Here is a 25,344-nt window from a genome sequence, read left to right on the forward strand (position 1 = left end):
AAAAAAAAAAAAAAAAAAAAAAAGGAAATGTTTTAACCAGAGCCTGCTAAAGTACAAAATATAGTTAAAATTCTGAGATAACAGAGTCTGCAATCAAACATCTGATTTGGAGAATAAAGAGAAGTGATGTAACAATCATAAGATTAAATTAATAGAATTTCATAAGACTGCAATAAACAGATATGCCTTTATCAGGTCTGGAAGACAYTTAACCATTAGGACAAACTTGAAAACATGGCTAAAAAATGCAGTTGAGAGTAAACATATCTTCTTTTCAGAAGATCAAAAGTATCCCGTTTGTTTAATCACCCCTCATCTCTCTCCCACACTGTGTACTCACTGCTCATCTCTTKCCACACAGTTTAAACTAAGGGTTCTCGGGTGAAAGCAGATTTTTTTTTTTTAATGACAGCAGTTTGCAGTAGGCTGCTTGGTCAAAACTAAGACTACACAGACAACATTCACAAGTGTGWGTATTAAATACATCTGTTCTCCACAGTGATAAGTAAGTTCCTACATTTTGAAGATGTTTTTAAAGACACAAACACATATTTAGGAAAAAAAAATCATAAAATGCTTCACGGATTTTTAATAAAAAGGTCATTGATGAAYTTATGTATTATACTTAAAACTGTTACTTGACAAAAATACTGGTTCTATTAACACCAAAAAAACCCCTTTCTTCTGTCTGATGAACAAAAACCTTTTTGAAGAGGCATAAAAATCTGTTTGGGGCTTAACTACAGTGCTGTATTGCTAAATATGACAATACAAAAAAAGAGAGCTTAAGACCAGCCACACGTTGCCTTCCACTCAACATTATTTTAAAGTTATGTAGAGACTGTGACAAATAAGTGGAAATTAAGTTCAGCATAACCAAAGAGAGCTTCAGAACCTGTCTGGATTCAGTCAGTAAGGTGAAAGCCTTACCTGCTTACATGCCTGCCGACACTCCACAGCRATTGCCAGCTCACAGCAGCCTAAGCCAACCCACCCATCAGACTTCTTCAAAACTCCTTTGGAAATAAGATGAGACTTATCAGAGAAGAAAGACAAACTATGTCACCATCTTCCCTCCACCTTTTCAAATTTGATAATCCTGTTCTCATTCAAGAAATCTGAGTCAAGATTACACTTTYTTWGGAATTCCGAACCAASTTTAAGCAACAAAAGAGTAAGTCTRTGCTTTCATAAATGCTGAAACTGGCAGTTAATGAAGTACCTTCTATACATTGAGTTTAAAGATGCTTTACGCAAACTATTCTATACATTCAATGGAAGTATTAGATTTTCATAATCTCTCTAATCTGAAATATAAAACAAAAAAACWCATTAAGATTGAGAACATAATTTCTTACAGAGACATCCTGTTGTTTGTTTCAATAGCACATTTTTCTAGCAACTCTGTCAATGCAGAAAATGTTCCTTATTTTTCCTTCAAGCTTCCTGTGGTGGTTTTRGTCAGGATGGCGTTAAACTTCTTCAGCTGAGCAGGCATAGGATTATGTTTTGGATTTCTGATTAAAACAGTGTCACTAACACAGTGATGTTTTAGTTACTGCAAACACAGGCAGCATCAAGGCCCTTTTTTTTCCCATAAGGACTCACAAGTAGGTTGGCAGTGCACAAGAGGTTGGGAGGGGACACTGCCAGGGCAGCTGATGCCAGATGACATTTCATACCACATGGCACCATGTTCAGCCATAAAAGCTAGGAGTTGAGGATGGCAGGGGCTGCCACTGCTTGGGGACTGGCTGGGCACCATTGGTTGGTGGTAAGCAATTACTTTCTTTTGCATTGCTTGCTTTTCTTGGGTTTGGGATTTTTTCTCCTTTCTTTGTTTTTCCTTCCGTTTTCAAGTCATAAACTGTCTTTATTCCAGCCCATGGGTTTTCTGACTTCTGCCTTTCTGATTCTCTCCTCTACAGCACTGACGGTGGAATGAACAGACATTGTGTGACACTTAGCTGGGTTAATCCACAACACTTCTTCTGTCATTTTTTCCCCCAGTAACATAGTTTCATAGACAAAACTATCTCCAGTAAAAGTTTCCAATCTCCCTGTCTCTCTTAATCCATTTATTWCACTATTTGCATTATCCTAATTTCTTACAACAAAAATACACAGAAATATGGTAAGAAGCAAATTGCAGCCATAAGTTGTTTCAGCCTCTTAATCWATTAATAAATACAGATTTTCTAATGTTTTCAAGACATCAGAAATAAAACAAAAGAACACATTCCTGTATCTATTTCTCATGTAACTTTAAAGACAGAAATACAGGGAAGGTGTGATCTACGCAGCTGGCCAGCAGCTGTGACAAACTTTTTACGTTCTTTTTCTTAGGACAGGAGGTAGAATTATTTAACTCAAATGAACTACTCATTTTTGTTATGAATATTAAAAAAAAAGCAGTACTTTATTACATACACAAATTATATCCTTCATGTAGAAATAATAAAAAAGTAGTAAGTAAAAGAACCAATAACCTAATTTAAAAAAATGCTCTTAAGCCTAGTGGAAATATCACATGGAATTCCCAGGTTTAAAAAAGGGAAGCAAAAGAGCTAGGAGCAAGACCAGTGATCTTAAATTTAAATGCTAAGAAAACACTTGGAAAAAAGTGCTGGAAAGAAGTAATAAAAATAATTGCAGTCAATGGAAAACAATGGCTAATTGGTACTGMTAATGAAGAAACTTGCCCTTAAAACACACTTTGTTGGCTTTACAAACATAGGTGGCATAGAAAGTCTTGCCAGCATCTGTGTTTCATGATATCTCAAATGGCAAATCAAGAAATGCTCTAATGGCAATTTTATAAAGGAGGAGCAAAATCTCCACTAAATTAACMCATTCCCCCTGGAAATTAAAATAAGCATAACAGTTATTTTAATACAAATTAAAATCTAAATGCTTGACACAAATAAGGTAGCAGCATCGCATAGCAGGTGGAGGGAGCAGAGGGGCAAAGGTGCAGAACAGCTTCTGGYTGTAGCCTGTATTCTGGCAGTTTGRCCATCTGAATRGTCCAGACCCTCTGCAGGCACTGTGAGCCAGCCAGTGATCCACAGGTCTTTYTGGAGACTCTCAAAATCCTCTTGACATCTATTCAGAGTATTGGCTCAGCTTTCCAATTCACACTAGTTCAAAGAAGCTGAGAAGGTCACGAACAACTTCAAGTACAGCTCAACTTTCACTTCCACARCTGGGGTGCAAAATTAGCTTTTCAGAGGTTGAGCATCTTTTTGACAGTGTCAAAGAGATTGTTGTCATGCACRTATCAGTAGCTTGCATTCAGTGTTCAAAAATTCAGAATTTGAAGCACCTAGATTTGACTACGTATGTACAGTTAATTGCCAAATCAATCACTCACTATGCTCTTTTTTTAGGCATAGAATAACATCAGTTGTTTCTGCATAAATTCCTATGTGGGGATTCCTTTCAATCAGAACAGTAATGTTTGGTAGAACATTCATTAGTAGGATTGATAACATAAGGCATAAGCAACCTAAAAATCATCAAAGAAGCAATGTGCAACTTGAAAGAAAGATTTCCAGAAATCTCTGCTGCAATAACTAGCTGTATCCAGGAGAAACACATGGYAAATACAGCTGGACAGCTTTAGGGGCAATGTCACCACTGATCAGCTGCCCATGAATCACTACTGAGTAATCAGGTAACCATATTTAGTGCAATATAGRGCCTGTGGTTTTCAGACACGTTGGAATTATACTAAACTGTGATAAAAGWACGAATGAAGCAAGCTACAAACACATGCCAAATTAAGAAGGCTGAAAATTTTCAGCTGTCATTAATATTTTCTTGGTAAGTGGCCCTCTCTCCAGGTTACATCCAACCAGCAGACAAGCTCATGAGTAAAAAATTGATGTCACATTCTCAAAAGACATTGAAGTTCAATTTTAATACAGCAACTTATAAATTAATTTCCTTGTCAAGGTCATAAAGATATCTGCACTTCTAGATGAAAATACACCTTCAGTGCAGAATTAATTGACTGGAGCTCATAGTTCTGATAATTCATCAAATTCATCTGTACATTACAGATTCTTGAGCTATGAAAGATYATCTAGTTGCCTAACACAGACTCTCAGCCTGCCCTCATATATGTTCCAGCTCCTTTATCCCCTTACAATGGCTCRTTGCTGAGCTCGCTCCAACATGTTCACAGTTTTCTTGTCCCAAAATACTCAGAACTGGACACAGCATCCCTGATRTRGCCTCATCAGTGCTGAGTAGAGGGGAAGGATCAGCTCCCTTGACCTGCAGGCAACATTTTTGCTAATGCAGTCTAAGTGCTGCTACAAGGGCACATTGCTGGGCCATGTTCCACTTGCTGGTTACCAGGATTCCCAGGTATGTTTCTACCAAGCTGCTTTCCAGCTGACCAGCCTCCTGTGAGCTGTGGAGCATGGGTCCTTCACCAAAAGATAGTACATTTTGCTAGTTTTACTTATCCGGTAAGACAGAAAGTCTCCTTACAAGCCCTGGAAACAACAGCTTACCTCCAAGGCCTGGTGGGGGGACAGGAAGGAGAGGGGGAATGTGAGCAGATGCTSTAAAACTGGTACAGCCTCCTCTTTCCTCACTCCCACTTTTCCAACTATAGCATGCTAATTTCACTCAAAGTCTTTTAGAAATTACATATGATACAATGAACTAGTTAACYCTGATTTAATCTATTTTTATCTCCCCTTTTAACAGCTCTGTCTTGTGATTTATGCTTTAACTTTCTAAATCCACTATACCAAAYCAAGCAGTTTGGTTCATGATCTGARCCTCTGCRATTAAATCGTTTGTCTAGTTCTTACTATTTCCCTGTGTTACTCAGTTCTTGTTCAAATCACACTGCATATAAAGTCATAATTATCAATGGTTGTGTAGATCCGACTAAGGTGTAACAAAACCAAAAAATGCAAAAAAAATTGAAAGGAAAGAAATGCTGATATATCCTGGATTTGTCATGGAAGAACACCTTTAAGTATACAAACATATGAAATACTTTCTAACTAGGAAGAGTGATAATAAAATGCACAGGTAACTTATTATGTACTAGAGGAAACTAGACACCACAAGCAGTTGATAATAGACATATAATTGAAGTTAAATTATCATGAAATCTATTGGTGCAGGTAGCAGACACAATATCAAAACACACAGAGGGTTAAAAAGCAACACGATTCAATAGCTAACTGGTGTTTCTTACCTGGCAAAGAAGAATTTATACAACCCCACACTTCTCTCTGAAAAGTAAAAATGCAATTAAGCAAAAGTAAGTCTACAGAACAAGAGTTTCTAGCAGACTCAAACCACCAATTTCAGAATTTTTAACTCTAAGTATCTGGTTGGAAGAATTCTTATGTTTAAACATCTTTTAAAGAAGTGCAATGATAAAAGTTGAGTACCATTTCCTCTGATGAGAAGGCTGCTACCCACAGACCATGGAATCAATAACAGCACTTTTGCAAATACACAACACAACATAGTTATCTGGAACACATAAGCTAGTCAGCTCTCTCCATCAGTGTTTACAGAATTAAACAGCAACTTAGACAAAGAATAAGATTTGTCCAGGACCAGGACCTATGCAGAAGCTTACTGCCTTAGCATTCCTTTCTACCAGCTTTAAAATACCCTTAACACACATAACCACACATAAAACAAAATAGGGGTTTCAATTGCACTGACACAACAAACTATACTGTTACACAATGACACATCTATCTGTCATCATAGGAACTGAAGTTGCAATGGATCTGTATTTAATGATCCAAAACTGTCCTCCTCTGTATCTGTGGAAGTTTTTCACTTAGACAAGAGCCAAAGCAAGATCAAAAGAAGATGGCAAAGAACCACCACTTCTATGAGTTCCACCTCATTGATTCAGTTGACTTCCTTCATTTCATGAGAAAGTTAATGGTTGGACTCAATGATCTTTGATCCAACCTAAAAGAACCTATGATTTTAAGATAAAATCCTGTGCTGATAGTTACTTCATTAATTATTACCAGGCAATGTCCTTTCTACTATATTGAAGAAATACACAGACAACACAATGTCTGTAACAAGTGCTCCAGAATACTGACCATCTGATTGAATTTAAACCTATCTGCTCATCTCTGAAACGGCACCAGAACACCTGTCCAACAAGACAAGAGGTATCTGAGAATAGCAAATATGATAATGAATTGAACTGTTAACTATTTTATATATCTAGACATTAGCTCAGTGATATTAATTTAAGATACACATGGACAGCTAACTTCTCATTTATAAAGATAGTAATTGGGAGTTATAAAAATAATTGTGTCATTTTCCCCCTTCCAGATAACCTCCAATCCTGTCTTATAAAATGCACTTCTCTACTACACAGTTAAGATTCTACTCATCTTATCATGGAATGAAAGATAAAGAAAACTAGTGCCAAACCAAATGCTTTGATGGGTTTTCATGACAGATTTTACTCATATCAGGAGCTGTCTATGACTTTCTGAGACCTTAGAGCTGTTGACCCACAGAAACAAAAAACTGACAGAATTTTGATACCCAGAAGGAAAGGATCTATAAGCAAACACAATCTTGTGAAGTTGCTTATCAAGTGTTATTCCCAGATTTACTACTCCTACTCATTGCCCACTTGAGCTAAGCATGTTTGAAGCTTGCTACAACAGCATTGATACTATTCAGAAGTAATTGAAATTGCCAGAAGAAACCAGGCTTTTCTGACAGCAAAAGGCTGCCAAGAGATAAGACTTTACAATTTTCAATCTGAATGACAATACTTATCAATTCCCTGATTAGATTGTCCCTCAAAGAGGRAGCAGGTTACATTCTTTTTTTCAGTGAAGCTGAACAACTTTAGTGACACTAAAGAACTTCCAGGAAACATAATCTTACTCATCCAATAAAAGCATTACACCAGTTTCTCAGATAAGTCCATAAACAATGTGGTGCAGCTATCACAGCCTCCTTGCCTTAGCCAAGACCTTAAGGCTTTGTGCCACACATGTATTGGAACACATGATCTAATTTAAATCACTGTCATCAAAACATAAGTGACAATCACCCAGTACAATTTTTCACAACATAGACAACACACATAAGCTTTTTGTTGCATTTTATAGCTTATACAAGCCACTGTATAACAAGTAGTATAATTTACAATGGCTTATAAGAGTTTTTGCAGCAATCCTTACCATTGATTCTGGACAATACTCAGGTGCTCGCTGCATTAAGTGCTTCAAACGGGAATCACTCTTAGAAGATAAAATCTGTTAGAAACGAAACAAACCTTAAAACATAGAGAATGTAACTGCACATCGATTACTTTTTTTAAAATTGATTTCACTGTTTCTAGTTGCACTAATATCTACTCTTCAACAACTGTGCCTAACAGTGTGTTAGGCATATTTAGGATTTTAAATGTAAATTTAGGATTTTCTTTTATGTATTTGTAGTTTTTCTAATATGTTGCATTTTTTGTAAAGAAGCAATTCTTCTATTTGGAAGAGAATGAGAATTTCTTCCTCAAAYATTTCAATTAAAAAGTTTCTACTGAATGTGAAAGGGCAATGTGAATTAGAGGATTTCTGTCCCACAAACAAAATATTATACAACTTTATTTACTTAATTTACCTTCTGCTACATCATTACATGACCTTAAGCAATTAAACTTCAAAAAATTGCTGAAACAGGTAATTTTTGTGTAACGAGGGAAAACAAAACCTAGACTAGTTGAAGAGACAATCAAAACAAACAGGGGAATGCATAGAACCCACAGGCAAACTGAACATCCAGGAGCCTGATTAGGCCAGATAAGGTGCAACTGAGGATGTACCTTTAGCAGCCTAATTAAGTTTCAAACTGGTCACCTAGAGGAGTGGAAACAGACCTTTTAATGTGGGATTTGAAAATGGAAATTATATGAATAACTGAAACATAGATGAATTTCAGAAGGAAAAATACATTACAGTTCTATTTTAAATTTGTTCTACTCTAACATGATGAAGTATCAGTTCTATTTTACATGATAAAGTTATTCAAAGAAAATTGAGACATCAATAGCACTTGTTTACAGAAATGAGAGCAAAAAAAGAACTGCAGTAGTATTTCAAGTCTTCTGAGGTCATAGAATCATAAAATAATTCAGCTTGGAAGGGATCTCAGAAGACCATTTATTTCAACYTCCTCTGCAAAGAAGGGTCAACTATGAGACTGGACCATGGTGTCCACCTRTCTGTTTTTTCCATCTGTCCAGGTGCCTCTGGATAAGGGGATCTTCCTTTCAGCTTCACATGGCCTAAAAACTCAATRAGAGTCAAATCCAYCACCTCATASAAACTGTTAACAAAGATGTTAAAMAGCAYAGRTCCCAGGGCAGACCCCTTTGATATTCCACTTCTTATTAGTCCACAGACAAAATAGGACCCACTAACCTCTATCTCTAAGCCTGATTTTACAATCCCAAGTTTTTTACCCATTTAGTTGTCCATTCATCAAACCCATATGATCCTAAAATGAATACAAAGATTTTGAGRGACTTAGTGGTTAAAAATTTGCTACAGTCAACACAAATTACATCCTTGCCTTTCCCCTCACCCAGCAATCCAGCCTTATTATCAAATCAGGTTGACCAGGAATGATTTACTGAAGCTAAATCACATGCTGCCTGTCTAGATTTATGTGGAAGACTATTCTATTACAAGCTCCATAAGCTGAAAAGGTGGGGCAGTGTTCTTTATCCTCTCTGTGACTCAGCCTTGATAAAACCCTCTGGAGAAGAAGCAGCCACTCTATGAGGGGCCATCTCTGCTAATGGGCCATCAAGGTCTCCTGGAATGACTTACGGAATTACACTATCCTATTGTGAGATGACCTGCACAGAGGGGATTTACTGAACATTCCCACCTCAACACAAACTGAGGCTTGGAACACTGTGGGGAACTAATTTCACTGGATTCCTRGAGAAGAGTTTGAGAACCACCACTGGACCTCCAGAGACAAACTAAATCTTTCTTCAGGATCACCACTTCAACAAGACCAACACCATCTTCAGCAAGACCAACACATCCATCACCCCAACAGGACTGCAGCCATCATCTAACTGGACTGCTCCCACCACCCTGACCAACAGGGTTACAGGATGTATCCTGACTTTATCAGTTTAACCTGGTGTTTTTCTGCTATTGTCTGTATTTTAATTCTCCTGCTAAATTGTAGTTCTGACTGGGAAATTCTTGCAACATATTTGTGTGGGGTTAATTCCTCAGCTGGTTTGCTTTCAAACTGCACATGCCTTTAGCGACAGTTTTACATTTTTCCTTCAACCTTTAACTATTGCCATAAAACATATTGTTCCCCCTGACATCCTCTACAAGTCTCAATTCCAGYTGAGCTTTGTGTTGCCCAATATAACCTTACTTGCCTTGGCAAACTTTCTGAATTCCTCTTGTATAACACTTCCCTGCTTCTACACTCTCTATACCACATCTCTTCTKCACCAAAGCTTGTTCATTACTTCTCTGTTTAGCCAACTCAGATTCCTGGAACATTAATGTGTTTTCCTCCTCCAAGCATGTGGATGGAGWTCTCTGGAGTGGTACAGAGACAAATGCTGCCAGGAAACTTCTCATTATGAAACTTCTCAAAACTAAAGTAAGGAAAAAATAAGTCAATTAAAGAAAGAGAAGCCCACTTATTCCCTGCCACAATATCTGACATCAAATAATTATGAAAACARTCGTAATCAAATAATTATGAAAATAAGGGAGATGAGGGTCTTAGCTCCAAAGCTAAGAGTGGAGTAATACTTACTAGAATGCAAAATAATTACATGTTTGAATCACGTCAGTTGACAAACAAATCTGTAATGCAAGTTCTCTTTTTCAAAGGTCTCACTTGTAGTAGCTGTTTTACTGGTTAGCAGAATTCCTTACCCTTCATCAAACTTTTTTCCTTAACTGGCAGGATCCAGGGCAACATCACTGGGTGTCCTGTGCCTTTCACCTCAGTTCCTGGGCTGTAGCTATCTTTTCCCCATGCAAAGCCTCCCTCAATACTAGCACTGGTGTCCATACAGGTGAGCAGACAACAGGTAGGAGTCTGAGGACAAAAAAACCTTGTGATTCCWGCAACATCCTAGATCTGAGCCCTTGAAAGCCAAATGACTTTAGCCAGAAAGTCTCATCTGCAGATGAGTGCCTCCATGCCCTSCAATAGAGAGTCTTTCCCCTGGTGGTACTGTTTACAATCTGTTGGTTAGCYCAGTGAACCTTGTTTGAGGACTGCTCTAAGGCTGTGCTCGGGACCTGCTCTAAGGCCCCAAATCTAATCTGCAAGTGCATAGCCAAAGACAAGCCACGAAACTTCTTCCTGCTGTCAGCTGCACAAAATAAATAAGTTACAGAAGAAGAAAATCGGTAAAACAACAGCAGACAGCTCCTTCAGCCAGCTTGTTGGACTGCATCAAAGGATCACTCAGAAAATGATGGCACCAGCATGATGTGATGTAAGGTTAGGAACCCAGCAGCTCCTTACAGAACACTTTGAGGGGCATCAGTCCAGCTTCAGACTTGTTCTAGACCTCTCACCACTAAGACTCTGGATATGCTGATTATCTGAGTAGAGGGAGATCACCCAGATGAGGCAAGATCAGAGTATCTTACAAAACCCACAGAAAACTATGCAATAATTAGAACCAGTATAGCAACACTGGGATGGAATTTGACAGTAAAAAGCTGGAGGCTTTTCATGAAGAGCCAACAGGAATTCACATGATAAGCTGGAACCTTCAAAYCAATGAAACACAAGAAAGAAATGGACAAATTATTCCAAATGCTGTTTCAATGCTGCCACTAAATTCACCAATTATTTTTTTATATACAGGAATTCTCTTACTTACATCTAAGTTTGAACACAATTTTTAAGACTGAGTGGTATACTTTTTTTTATAATCCCATGTATAGTTTTGATTACCTGTATTCACAGAGATGAACTTATGCTGGAAGGGCTTCAACAATTATTACAGGAATTGAGAAAGTATCTTATGAAAGAGACTGTAAGACTTTTCCTTGTGTGGTCTAACAATATGAAAACTGAAAGAAGATTTGGTTGTATTCTCTAGATGCACCAGGGAGGAAAAAGYGCAATTTAAAGTGAAAGTTTTGTTAGTACAATCAGAGATAAATATAAACTTAATCATAACCAAATTTACTGTTTGAACAACCCCAAAGTGGGCAATGAAGACAAGAAAAGAGTGCAGTATGACGTAAGAACACAATTTTAATACAAAAATCATGTTTACATGTATGCAAGATTTACTGACACAAGATTTTTATGTAGATAAATRTAGGTAACTACATATGAACACACACAAAGCTGTACAAATTACTACCCACAGGTACAAATCTAAACCTAAGTTATAGAAAAATACTTTCCAAGCTTGAATTTAGAATAAACAGCTTTATGAATAGAGTAAATAAGCAGATTTTYGCTGCATTCACAAAACCGTATATCATAATGAAATGGTTAGTGGACAAACAAGAACTGGAAGGAAGAAAGAATAATACCAGCATCTTCTKTCAGTTAAAATTCCTCAGAACTTGGAAATTACAGAAATTCTGTAAAATACCTTCACCCCTCCCATTTCCTAACCTGCTTATCACTTCTTGACCAAATTGTGGCTTCAAGTTGGTATCTCTATTTCTCCTCAACTTCAGCAAAAGCCATTTTCCACTACAAAAGGAAAGAGAACTAYAGTTTTAAAACTTTTCAGTTCTCATTTTGATAACATTACATCTCACAATTCACAGAGAGCATCCAGACAGAAGATGATTTGCTTACAGCCTTAATCTTGTTACATCATTGTCTAAAGGCACAATTTCAACCCTGATGGGGTTAAATTAAAACAAGCTTACCTGTTCACAGACATCACGGCACATTAAATTGTCCTTTGCATGGTAACAACAAGACAGGCCTATGGAAAAGCAGGGGGAGGGAAAAAAGATATTTAAAAGACTTGAAGCATTTAACCATCACTTCTGAACACAAATACACACTTGAAGCCCTATCAAGACAATTTGTCTGGTCCACAGATGACCATGAAAAATTTTCCTTCCCAAATGGCAAAAAAATGAACAAGAAAACTTTTTGTCATGAAACTGATGCAGATCAGTGAAGTCTAACAATTATCCTTGAACACTCACTSCCACCCTTTCTGCTTCTAGTCCCAATTCTGCTACTTAACTTGCTCTAGCTTGGCACCTGTCAAATTCTACCATGGGACAATGCAATTTATCAATTCAGGGAAAACTTAAAAAAAGAGTAAGTATGAAAAAGTAAAAACAACCCAAAAACCACCAAAAATCTCCGGAGAGACTATGTGCCTTGGTAAACTGAATGATCACACAGGATCTGAAAAGTGCAAGAATCAGTTAGGAACAGGTGGTGAAGGAAATCAGAGCAGGAGCCTCTTTTCACATAGCTGCTCATTGAACTCTGGGCTCTAAAAAATTTGGAACAAAACCGTAAATTGTTTCACTAGTGATGGATGATAAGGACTGGATTTGCCTGACTGGATGGAAGACAAACACAGATGTGAACACATCAAGAGGAAAAAAAAAGAGAACTAAAGCACTGAGAAGTCATGAAATACCAAAGCTTAAAGCAGCAGTTTCAGCATTATACTCTGCTGTGCTTTGTACCCCCCACCATTAAAATATTTTGTTCATTCATGGTTAAGCTTGGTCAATATAAAATGAACAGTGCCTTGGTACTCATTTTCATCCTCTCTTTCTAGTGTTTGGACCAGGATTTTAGAAAACAGAGGCATTCCTTCAAAGCTCTTCCTTCCACACACATCTTCACACACAGGATCATTTAACGATTATAGATTTCTGCTCAGTTGCATCTGAACATTGGTACAACCAAAAAAAAGTCTTATTTCACAACACCTTATTAAATAGATTTTGACTGAACCATCAAAAAGGGACTTGGCCATGTAATATTAGTAGGTTTATCAACAGAAAGCTGGGCCAGAGCATGCCATATTTCATTCCACTACTGTTTTACTGCCTTCCTCCTAAAACCAAGCCTCACTACAAACCAAAACTACAGAACAATGAAATGCCTATAAACGTGACTGCAAGTATTATATGTTTTGTATTTTCCATCCCTGTGATAACAATGTGATCTATTTATCAAAAGATGTTTTCCGATATCTGTCTTCGTGCTGCCTTCTTTTTCCACTACTCTTTTTTCTGGTCCTGCCAAGAAGTTACAGACTCAGAATCCTAGAATAGTTTGGGCTGGAAGAGACCTTAAAGATCATCTAGACTCAACCCCCTGCCATGGGCAGGGACACCTTCCACTAGACCAGACTGCTCAGAGCMCCATCCAACCYGGCTTGAACACATCCAGGAGTGGAGCATCCATCCTCTGGGAAACCTGGACACGATTGGCTTTCTGGGCTGTGAACACACATTGCCAAGATATCTGCTATCACAACTTTATGCAGAGAGCTATTCTACCAATATCTTTCTGTTCATTGAACGTCTGGTCTTCACTTTTTAAACACTCAATACCATATTTGATATTACTCTTCCACTGAAAACAAGAAATGTAACCCCTGTAACAAACAGGCTGTTTTGATACTACATATGGCAACCCGGGCGGTTTTTACCCACTGGGACCATTTCAAACCACCGTCCTGGAAATTCACCCGCAGGCAGCGTGACAGCCGAAGGCACACATCCCGGCCCAGAGCCACGGAACCCGCTAGGGCAGACGGAGGGGTCTATGGCCGTCACGCTGCCGGGCGGGATGTGGGATATCCGGCCGCTATGGAAGCTATCGAAATGCCTCTCCCCGGCTCCGGTCCTCGCCGCAGGGATGCCGGCGGGCGCTCCCCCTCCCCAGGGAGCCGGGGCAGGCACCAACCCCGACCGGCACCGGGACGGCACCGCCGCCGCTTCCCGGGCGCGGAGCAGGTGCGGGGGAGCAGTGGTGCCGGGGCGTGGTGGTGCCGGGGCGCCGTCCCCCCTCACTCCCGGCTCCCGCATCCCGCCCCGGCTCCCGCATCCCGCCCCGGCTCCGGCCCGACAGGAGCGTCCCGCGGCGCCCCAACCCCGCGGGCGACGCCGCCCCTGCGCCATGTTGTAGAGAAGGACCCGCGGAGCCGCCTCCCCCCGCTGCCTCCCCCGGTCGCCACTCACCGGCCGCCGCGGAGCAGAGCAGCGGGGCCGCCGCCAGGCACAGCACGGCCCAGGGCCACGGAGCGGCCGCCGCCGCCATGGCTGGGTCTGGAACCCACGCCGGCCCCGCCCCGCGACCCCCGCCCGCCGCACGGACAGACAGACAGACAGACAGACAGACRGACGGACGGACGGACGGACGGGCGGGATCTGCAGCCGGCAGCGCCACCTCCGGTCAGCCCCGCGCCGCCACGCCCCGCCCCACCGAGTGCGCCGCTCCTCCTCCTCCTCCTCCTCCTCCGGCTGGAAAGAGGGCAAGGGAGAGGAGAAGGGGGCACACACTCCGTTGAAGTAGTTTATTTCTGTTTATATCTAGTGTTTGAATGAAGAACGTGTTCCTACCCATCACTTTTAGAGCGTTGGTTGCAACCTTACAGTACTTAAAGGGGGCTTGTGAAGAGGAGGGAGATTGACTCCTTACCCGGGCAAACAGGGACAGGACAAAGGGGAATAGTTTTTAACTGAAAGAGGACTGATTTAGATTAGATATTTGGAAGAAATTCTTTACTGTGAGGGTGGTGGTGCACTGGAATGGGTTGCCCAGAGAAGCTGTGGATGCCCCATCCCTGGAAGTGTCCAAGGCCAGGTTGCATTGGGACCCTGAACAACCTGGTCTAGTGAAAGGTGTTCCTGCCCATGGCAGCGGGGCTGGAGATAGATGGTCTTAAGGTCTCTTCCAACCCAAACCATGCTGTGATATCTATGACTGTAAGGCTTTGTAACAATGTTTTCTGCTTGAAATTACTTTGTGTATCTAGTGACTGTGAGGGAGAAATGACCCGACTGGCCCCAAGCATGGGTTATGTAGGAGAATGACACCTGAGCTGGGAGGATACCCACAAAGGGCACAGGTGARGAGGCTGTCATGGCTGCACCTTCATGCTGATCAATCATCAGCATCAGATTCAGTCCACAGGGCTGAATTAAAATTATACAAAAATACAGTTAAAAAATTTAATTGTACAATTAAGTACAATTAGAAAAAAGAGTCTGCAGCTGAAGAAACCTGTGAACAGTAGGAGCCACCACTGCAGTTTATTTTCCATGTAGAGATCAAATTATCGCCTCCCCTGCTTTTTTTTTTTTTTTTTTTTTTTTATTTTTTTTTAAAAGAATTTAAGAGAAATTACATGTAAGATGTCCAATGAAGTTAAAATGAACTTAAGTTACCGCTCATTTCATAACTTGTAACATTTTTGCCTGGATGTCCGGCCATTCCAAGGTCAATGGATCAGGATCTGACATCTCCAGCCTTTGAATGAGCATCTTAGCGTCTCATCAGATTTTCCAGCAACAGTAAAGCAGGAAAATTCTGAAGACCCTATAGAATTCAGTATCCCACAAACTGCTTATCCTTTTTCCAGTCTAAAAGCCCCGTGACCTCCTTCTCCAAAGACAAACTACCAAGTCGTTAAGGACTCCATGGTCTTATACAGCCTGGTGAATCTGTAGAAACACTTTAATTCTAATATCAAGTTCATAAATGGTCCACAAAGCAAAATGAATMAAAAAACAAACTAAGGCAATCCAGGAGAACGATAAGATGAAAAAGTTTTTTTCCTCTCTCTCTGTACACCAGCGTATAGTGACTAAAGTGTATCACTTCTTTGTGAAGCAAAGCTGTAAAAAGTAGCAGTATATTTAGTTGTATTTTAATTAGTCGTCTTTTATTTCTATAACTGTGAATTCAAGAAAGTGAAAAGTTGCAAATGTAACCTGATTACACAAAAATCTTTTCACACCGGGACGGAAATGATGCTAGGACGCCAGAGAGGTTAACTTCTGCTAATTTTMGATCTTGGAACTTAAAGTTCACGGCGAGCCCACGAGGCGGCAGCAAATCCCAATGGAAAAATAGCATGWCGGCCGAATTTGTGGGCTAGTTTAGCTTCTCTGAAGATACCAGGGGCCTGAACAGTTTAGGTGCATTTTCCCCCAGTAATGCTAAATGGTTTAATTTGCCTTGATTTGGGATGAGGGTGAACTGCTGTGCATCCCCTGAGTGCCACTCGTGCCAAATCATTAGCAATAGTAATTTGCCCCCCAGGCAAATGGGGGGGGGGGGGGGGCAGAAAAAAGATGCAGGTAGGTCTGACAATTCACCTCTTCAATTCCAGATGAAATATTCGAGACCACCGAAAGTATTTCCTTCACTTTTAAGCAGCAAACTGAACTTTGAAATGACATAAGCTTCTGAAATTCTGCTTTCAGTAAGAGCAGTGTACAGTTTAAACAAATTGTTCTAGGAAGACAAGAGTTYTGTCCTTGGGAGGTTGGAGTTGGGAGTTGAATCTGCAGGCTACTGTTTTCGAGTTAAACCATGTGCATCGGCTTTTTCAAACAGCATCCATTGGAAACTGMTTCCTACCAGCATTCAAGAATGGGAAGTGGAATTCTGGGACTTGAAATAATTAAATGCCTCAGTGCAAAGCAGTTTGCTACAAATATGCTGACAGCATAATTTTAAAGTCTGGTGACAAGACAGAAACCCTTCTTCAAGTGTTATATAGTTTTTTGCTGTTCCTGTCAACTGCTAGAGGGAAAGGAACACTTTAACACTTTATTCTATACACTATGTTTTCTATTGCCTAGAATATAATGATGTCTGCTACGCTTTTGTATTATCTTGAATAATTAGTTTGTTGTACTTTATGCTGAGTAGCATTTGATCCTAATTTCTTATCCTAAAAATTGCTGAATATTACTCCATATTTTATGTTGAAGTCTCCCTCAGCAACAGGTGAAGATTCTGCTGTAGTCACAGTCTGAGTTACTGGTCCAAACATACATTCTACTGAAAGAGATCTGACATGATCAGGATCCCTTCAGAAAGTAAAAGGATGCCACATTTTCCTCAAATCCAAACTGTCAGTGTGCCAACTCTCTGTGTGTTTCAGCAGAGCACTTTGTGGGCTGATGGTGGTATCCTGTATTTGAATATTACATATTGTATCTCACTTGAGATGTGCACAGTTGCTTTGCTGTAATTCTCAGGATATATCCACCTTGCAATTGGAAAGGTACTTACACTACTTGTGGAGTTCCCCTAATTACCATTAATTTGTCTAATCTGTGTATCAACAACTAGATACCTGCATGATAAGCCAGTGCCAGATTCCTAGTGTGTGTTGGATTGTTTTCCTGTGCTGAGGCTTGTTTGGTTTCATCTCTGGTTGGAACCAGTCAGGGCTGTAGAGCCGCCTCAGATGTGTCTCCAGGCAAACTGATAGGAGCTGTGGGACCAGTCCTGGGGCTGTCCCTAACAAGCTGCTAGCTAGTGGGTGAGGCTGTTGCCTGTTCCTTCAGGCTAAGGATGGATTTYCCCAACAAAACCTCTTTCAAAGATTTTTTTCTTAAACAAGGAAACCTTCTTGTTCAGGCAAAGCTTAGTAATTTTGTATTTTCTCTGTTAGATCTCAGCCAGCGTTTTCCATCTGATTTTCCAAATAATTAATAATGAGTWAGAAAGATAAATTATTTTCAAATTACTTTTTTCGTTGTTGTTGTTTGTTTATTTGTTTGTTTGTTTTACCTGTAAAACCAGAATTATATTAAAAGGTAAAAAGTTAACAGTTAATGCAAAAGGTGGGTTTGGTGGCTGCTATTACACGCACTAGAAGCAGTGTACATTTATGCTGATAAAGAATGCTGTATATAAAGCAACACAGATGTGAAATTAAAGCAAATTAAATATATATATTAATGCCAAATACAATGTCTGCAATTAATTTTGAGCAAGTTGAACACRTGTTACATATTAGAGATCATAAAATCTCACCATAGACAAATAATTAATGTTGCATACATGAAATCTGGAAAAATAGCCAACTGAAAGTGATTAAATAATTGAAGAATATATAATTAATTAAAAATTGCTGTGAAGGTAATAAAGCAGTAAATAAGATTCTGTCATCATCAGCAAGTGTAAGTTAAGAAACTATTCTACTGTTTTAGGAAGGAATTTGAAATGGATCTGATGCTTGCTGAGAGGCACTTCTGATGTTCAGAGAAAGTACCATGAGAAATCTGGCTCTGCTTCAGATCGCATACATTTTCTCAACAGAGCAGACAACCTGAAGCTAAACTCACCTGTCAGTCYAAATTTTAAGCTCCTGAAATCAGTTACAGGATTAAGCAGCCATGTCTGCTTCTCTTCAAAAGAGAATGCTGAGTGAAGTAAAATACACTTCTTGGTAACAGAGATTATGAAATGAATAATTTAAAACCAGGTTGTGGACTGATGGGAGCATCAAGACAATTTGTTCTCTTTGACAGARAAGAAGAAATGAATTGGTGAAGTGTAATTGCTATGTCCTTCCATGCTAAAGAGGATGATGCTAAAAATAATGCCCAAAGAAGACACCAAGGTACCTGTACACTTTTTGACCAGATGCTTTTTGCTCTTTACTTGCTTTGTATGCTCTGCAGTCTCTGTGCTATGTATTTTTTATAATGGAGATATGTATTAATGGATCTGTATCCATTTCCTGCATTCAAGACCACTGCACGTAGGCCAGGGTTGCTAGAAAGTCTCTGGAGTAACTTCATGTAAAAGACCCTTTAGGTGGACAGATAATTTCAAATTGTTTTCTAGAATAATATTAAGGGATTGGTAGGAGRCAAAAAAAGTTGGTTTTCAGTTTGAGTTTTCAGTTTGAGAAGTTGGAAATCAGGGATATTACACTGGCAAACCCTGGAGTTTGGGAAATAGCAAATTCATCCCTTCAGAATGTGGAAAAAGAGTGTTTCAAACAGAATCGTGTCAAAACAGAATCCAGTCAAATCCTTCAGCCATCCTAATGATCTAAATCTGAATCTAAACTCAAGTCTGACACCCTGTACCATAGCAGAGATGGGCTATACCCACGCCAGTTGAAATCCTATCTTCTCTCTGGCCTTGGCTCACCACCCAAGAGGACAAATAACAGCATTCAGCAACTGATGACACATCCATGTGTCATCTGTGTCTTTGGATACAGATAAAATGGATATTCATTTTGCTTTTCAACTCAGGCTTCTGTGGCAGCAGTGCATCTGCCAGTATTTCATAAGCATGGGCTGGAGATAGAAAAGGATGTGTCGAAGAACATTGAGAATGCCATATGGAAATTCTTCTGTGGATTATCCCACTGAATCATCTAGTTGTGTATAGGATTAGTTACTTCTCCATATGGTGTTTAAGGACAAAATTGCTGCTGGAATGTTTTCCAAAGGTTATTTTTATGTTTTTCTGTACTATGAAATTGTGCTAAAAATTACATCATAACCTGCACCTACAGTGAGATATTTTAAAGCACCSAAAGAGCTTTCATGTTTTAGCGACTATAATTCTCCCTCAATTAGTAATCTTTGAAGGATTGTGTATAATTCATTCACTGCTATACATTTATTTCCGTATGAACACGGAAAGTGTCTGTAAGCTTTTCAGAAAGGGGTGTGGGTGGTATGAAATAATTTATGCTGCTAATTGAAAATTGTGCAGTTGCTTCTGCCTTCCAATAGAAAAAAAAATCAATGTAGACTGGCAGGTTAAATAAAAAAGGAAGGGGAAGGCATAAAATTCCATTTTTTGCAACCAGTTTGTGTCACATTATTTAAATCAGTCTTAGTTAAACTTGCTAAAACTAATCAGTTTAGCTACAATGAAATTGTTTTATTCTTGCTATTCCATAAATTAGCTAGCAAATTCGGTCATGATATCATTATAATTACTTAAATTACAGCTCAGTGCCTATTCCCACTTGTACCTATGCTTGAGTGACATAAGTGAATTAGGGTACAACTTTGCTAGTGTGCATTAATCTGGAATTCCTATCAAAATGCCTTGATTAAAATTTTGAAAAGTGCCTTATTTATCCCTGCTTCTGTAGCTGCTCTTAATAAAAAAAATGTATAGATATGCATAATTTACATACTAAATTTAAGAGTGAAGGAAGTTTTATAGAAAACTCCGATGTCTTTGTTAGGGAAGGAGAAGTCCTTGTGTCTGAGAAGAATGGAGAGTGAGGCATGCACTGCGACTGAGCAGTGGGGCAGTGAGAGCAAGAGCTGTGTAGTGAAATATAAAATTGAAATTGACTGCTTGGAAGCATTGCATACACTTCATGCTTTAACTTCCTGAGTTCCTTCACCAGACGCTTCTTCCTGTATCCTTAGCTGTGCTGGTGGATTGCCATTCTCCAAAGCTCAGCTCYTCCAGTGGAACAGAGGCAGATGTGGATAGCGACATTCCAGACAAAAGCTGTGAGTCCCTCACCTTTCTGTGTGCCCACCCTCTTCCCATGCAAAGCCTGAGAATAAGTAGCCTCCCAAAAACATAATGAAGTCCATCGCATAACACCTTAAAAGGACAAAATTAAAAAGTAGCTTGCTTTAAAAGTTCTTACTAATGCCAAAAAGGAAAATCAAGTAATAATTTAGTGATGTCACAAATTAAATAAATGATTCCCTTTATGCTATCCTATATATGTTACATGCACTATTTGTTATGTTTCAATTCAGCAGGTAGCACATATGGAAGACACATTAATGAGATGAAAGCTGGGGAAGGGGGAATGATATTAAGTGTGCTTTGTCAAGCTATAGTTACATCTTGTACATTTAGAGGTGCCAGAGTATTTTCAAAAACAGAACCAAAATTTTATCTTTAAAACAACTTACAGGGTCTGARAGCCCTCTGGTGTGGTTTTTGCTGTTCTGTACATCCTAGCTTTGAAGATAGGGGAGAGATAGTGAAACACAATCCTAAATGGTACTTTAAATTCTTCTTYGATTCCTAAAGAAAAAGCTGTCTTTAAATAAAAATGTATTTWTAGTAGTTAGAAATGGAGTTTCTCGATGGAACAGGACAGAATGTGCCAGTGCAGCAGAGGGTGCAGCCTTAATGTAATGACTGAAGTRTAATGACCTTAAGTGTGATGACCATCCCCCTGTTCACACACAACCAGCCCCTTTCGTACCCTTTTCCCTCTCTTCTCCTATGCTTGTTCCTTCCCTCCCTCCCTCCCTTTCCCCACCTTTGGTTCCTCCCCGAACCGTGCTGTGGCAAGTCCGGCAGCCAGGGGCCAGACCCAGAGAGCCTCTCCAGCAGCAGGCTCATCATCTGGGACTCACAGCTGGACTCACAGCTGGACTCACAGCTGGACTCACATCAGCAAGGCTGATGGCTTCCCAGGGCAGCTCTGGGACAAGGGGCTCCATTCCTCTTACTGGGCTGCAGGGATTCCCCATCCTGCCTCTGTGCTCCTTCATATTTGTGGGGGTGAGCTGTTCCTCACGTCAGCCAGCACTGAATCAAATAATAGAATCCACTCTTTGATCTCTTAGTCTGTTATCTGCAGGCCAGAGAAAAGCAGCACACACAAGCAGCTAGTTGCCTCTGGATCACCAGCATCATGGTAACTAGCCTGAGGTCCTCTTCTTTGTAAAGGACATGAGGAATTTTATAGCTATGCTAGGAATCCAAAATGAGGGAAAAAAATATCATACATATTAAAAGCCGCTCAGAATRTAACTTGAAGTACATGTGCAACAATGGAAGAAAAACAAGTTAAGAAGACCTCCACTGAACAGAAAAAACCCAACAGCTGAAAGCAGATAGCATGTCTGGAGCTAGCACACTCGCAGGAATTTTTCATTCCTTGCTCTTCCTCTTGCATTCCCCAATTTTTTCCAAAGGATCATACTGTCAGTCATGTATCCCTGTGAAGCATCTGCAGCTTCTGAATACCTTACATACTAGCAAAACACAGCATTGTAAAGAACAGTGTGAGATTTTGAAGCTACCATTTCTACAAAATGCCTAAAGACTCTGTCTTGCTCCTAAAAAGGTGCAAAAGCAGCAAAGCAAACTCATTCTTTCCAGAAGGCACTGAGGCCATGCTTCCAGGTGCARTGCAGGTAAGGGAACAGAACATGGATTTCCTGGCTGGTGAGCTTAATGTTTGTTATTTTTATACTGTTTATTATTGTGACAAAACAATTTTTTTGTTAGTAGTACAATTCTAGTATTGCTGATTAGTCGTTAAAACACCGACTCATTGACAAGGCATCCCTAGTTCTACTTACGGATTTAGAAAAACTCTCTTTTTTTTTTTGACTCACCAGTACTAAATGTTCTTTATGAGTCACCTTTACTAAACTGCCCATAGAATAAGAGCAAATGCTGACATGTCAATGTGCTCATGTGCATCAAAGCCTTCAGCCAAAATCGAGYTGTCGAGAAGTTCTGTGCCATGTACCACCTTGTGCCAAGTCTAGGATTGTTCCCAACATCTGATTCTTTGTCCAGGAATGTGTAAATGCAAGGCCTCGAATTAAGGTAAGAATACTTCAAAATGAAAGTTTAATTAATGTAGTTTTGAAGTTAGCATTATCATATTCAATTGAAATTAGGTATTATCTATTAATTATCAAATCAGGGACGTAGAAATGCTGAAGTGCCACAGCAAAGCAGAAATGCTCTCACAGGAAGTGGCAGATTATTTTATCTGTGTTAGTTAAACCTTGACATTATCACAGAATGGGTCGGAAAAGGCCTTAAGGATTATTAAGCTCCAACTCCCAAATTACTATAGGTAATTAATGCCAAATTGTTGAATGTAATTAATTTGAAACTTCTAGAAGTTGGTAGCTATCTCACTACATCACTCAGTGAGAAAAAGTGAGACAAGTAGAGTATTGTCTTCAGATTAGCTCAAGGTGGTTTGCTCATCACAGGAACTAAACCTGCTGAAGCACTGTTGGGACCTGATGTTATTTTGACAGTTTGTGAAGGATTGGGAACATATTGAAAGATTGGGATAGTGGGTAGTGATTCTTTTGAAGATGAGCAAAAGAAAAAAAATAAAAATTTTTATACCAACCATTTTATTTTGATTGTTTTGGCGAAAAAAATCTGCCTTGTTAAGTCATCCAATATTATTTTTCAGCCACCGTGAGAGCAAGCAAGAGTCAACAAGCATTTTTTCACAGACAAGCTGTGTCACAAGTGACAAACAGGTTATTTTCCTTCACAAGAACAGAGGCAAGAAAGATTTGGGTTGGGCATAAAAAACACTTCTAAAGATAAGGCTAGTGAAGTATTGGAATGTACTGCCTAGGGAAGCTGTAGAATATCCACTAGAAATAGTCTGGMAAATGTTTCAGAAATAGTCTAGGCAAATGTTTACCAGAACATGGATATGGCTTATCTCCCTTTGGAGGAGTGTGAGAGCTTTGATGATTTCCACTATCTTTTTTTCAGGCCTTTTCTTCCCTGAATCTCCACACAGTCCTACAGGCTGTATATGGTGCCTTTACCAACAGGGCAGAGACTGCTGCCAAGAGCTTTTTTTGGGCATCTGAAGTGCTCGTGGACAAACCTGGAGCAGCTGGAAGCACCCTTCTTCTGGCTGGACCTTTGCCAGTGATCACCTGTAACCGTGTGCTGGAAGAGAAACCTGACAAAGGGAGTTGCTGAGATTTTTTGGTTTTTCTGGAGACTGAAACCCAAAAGTTTCATTTTCAGCCTCAGAACAAGGCCTAATCATCACAAAATACAGCACAAACAAAACAGTTTCAATCTCTAGGAAACAGTCTTCATTTGAGAACATTTTCTAAATGTCAGGACTCATCTCCCATGTTCACAAGCTCCTAGTTTTCATCTCTTTYTAGCACAAAGTTCAATCTCCTTATTGACTATCCAATTCTCTGTGTGACTTCTTGTGTTTTAAGATATAGTAGAACAAACTGGGATTGCACATCATAGGTGTTAGGCCTCAAATGCTTCCAAGGAGGCAGAAAATGAGGATTTTTTGACTTCACTTACCATGTATTTGCAGGAGAAATTCTGTTTGCTCTGGCCTTGGGCAGGCACTCCATATACTGCAGTGCTGTGTCCACAACCACTTCAGCAACCTCCTGGCACCACCATCCTCTGCTCTGTAAGAGTTTCTTTAGGAAAAGCTAATGAAAGCAGTCTTTTCCAGTAATCAGACCAAAAGGAATTAGAGACAGTATGAAAGAAGTGAGAAGTAACTCCATAGAATTAATTTCAAGAAAACTAGTTGTATATCTCCTCCTTTCTCTATTGCTACTGTAGATCCTTGAGCGAATGACTGACAGCAGGAAATCTTGGCAAAATCAGTGCTTTGAGTTAAATATAGTTATRGAACTATTTTCTTCAGAAGAACATATAGCAGAGGTCTGAGAAAGCACAGTGCAGAAAATACATAGCTAAATAAAATTACCTCAATCCCAAAAAATTATAATGTAATTAGTTTTCCATACTTATGCTGTAGTTTATGTGTTTTAATGTAGGACATTACAAAATTAGATAATCTATTTACAATTTATGTTACTTATTTTAAATGACTATTCAGTTGTTTAATTTATTTAGATACTTTTGTAATAATATTATTCTTAAAATGATTGCTCAATGATTTTATTTTGGTCTTAAATTTTGAGAGGAAAAAAAMCAGGAAGGTTTTGAAAAAGCATTATGAATAAAGGCAGTTTAGATTAAAAATCTTTTCTAGTAATATTTATTATATTTTGAGAAGTTATCCTTGTTTCTGCCTTGTTTCTGCATCACTTTTTATAATCAACTCAGCCATCAATACTCATAATTAAAAGACCATTCTTTTGGGAAGTACAATGATATAAAACAGACATTAAGGATTTTCATCAGTCTTTTCATCCTATTTAGCCTTTTCTAAGTACGAATGAATGATGACCCACGTATTATTAATTGTGAGATACTAGGGTTAATGAACTAGGATTTCTGATGAGATTGCTGGGTTGTTCCTGAGACTACATATCACACAGTGTTTTGTATGCAACATGAGTTGTCCAATAAATGCTACATATTCCTCACAGTGGATTTTTTAGCTATAAGTTTATTTTTAATTCAGAATTTGTTATGAAAGAGATTATTTTTTGAACAATGAAAAYTCCTTTCCAAGGTCAGCAATGCAGTGGCATAATTCTTAATGAAGGTATTTTAATTTTTAAATGCCTATGTGCTGTTGCTGGTTTACCTTCTGATCCAAATATTTTAATATGTGGATGTACAAGACCATTTGCAACAAAAAGTAAA

At 39.2% G+C, this 25,344-nt stretch overlaps 1 protein-coding gene across 1 annotated transcript in view; it reads right to left on the reverse strand.

The window, feature by feature from the left end:
- Nucleotides 1–14,410, reverse strand: part of RECK (reversion inducing cysteine rich protein with kazal motifs) — a 44,341-nt gene extending 29,931 nt beyond the window's left edge. The window contains exons 1-5 of the mRNA XM_057379057.1: nt 14,229–14,410; nt 11,934–11,992; nt 7,215–7,289; nt 5,225–5,261; nt 931–1,016 (exon numbers count right to left, since the gene is read on the reverse strand). Of these exons, the coding sequence (XP_057235040.1) occupies nt 931–1,016; nt 5,225–5,261; nt 7,215–7,289; nt 11,934–11,992; nt 14,229–14,307 (336 nt within the window). The 5' untranslated portion in view covers nt 14,308–14,410. The remainder of the gene's footprint in view (nt 1–930; nt 1,017–5,224; nt 5,262–7,214; nt 7,290–11,933; nt 11,993–14,228) is intronic.
- Between the last annotated feature and the right edge of the window lie 10,934 nt (nt 14,411–25,344).

This window comes from Malurus melanocephalus, unplaced genomic scaffold (genome assembly GCF_030028575.1).
Source record: "Malurus melanocephalus ecotype Western Australia unplaced genomic scaffold, MMel_1.1 scaffold_383, whole genome shotgun sequence".
NCBI classification, from domain to species: domain Eukaryota; kingdom Metazoa; phylum Chordata; class Aves; order Passeriformes; family Maluridae; genus Malurus; species Malurus melanocephalus.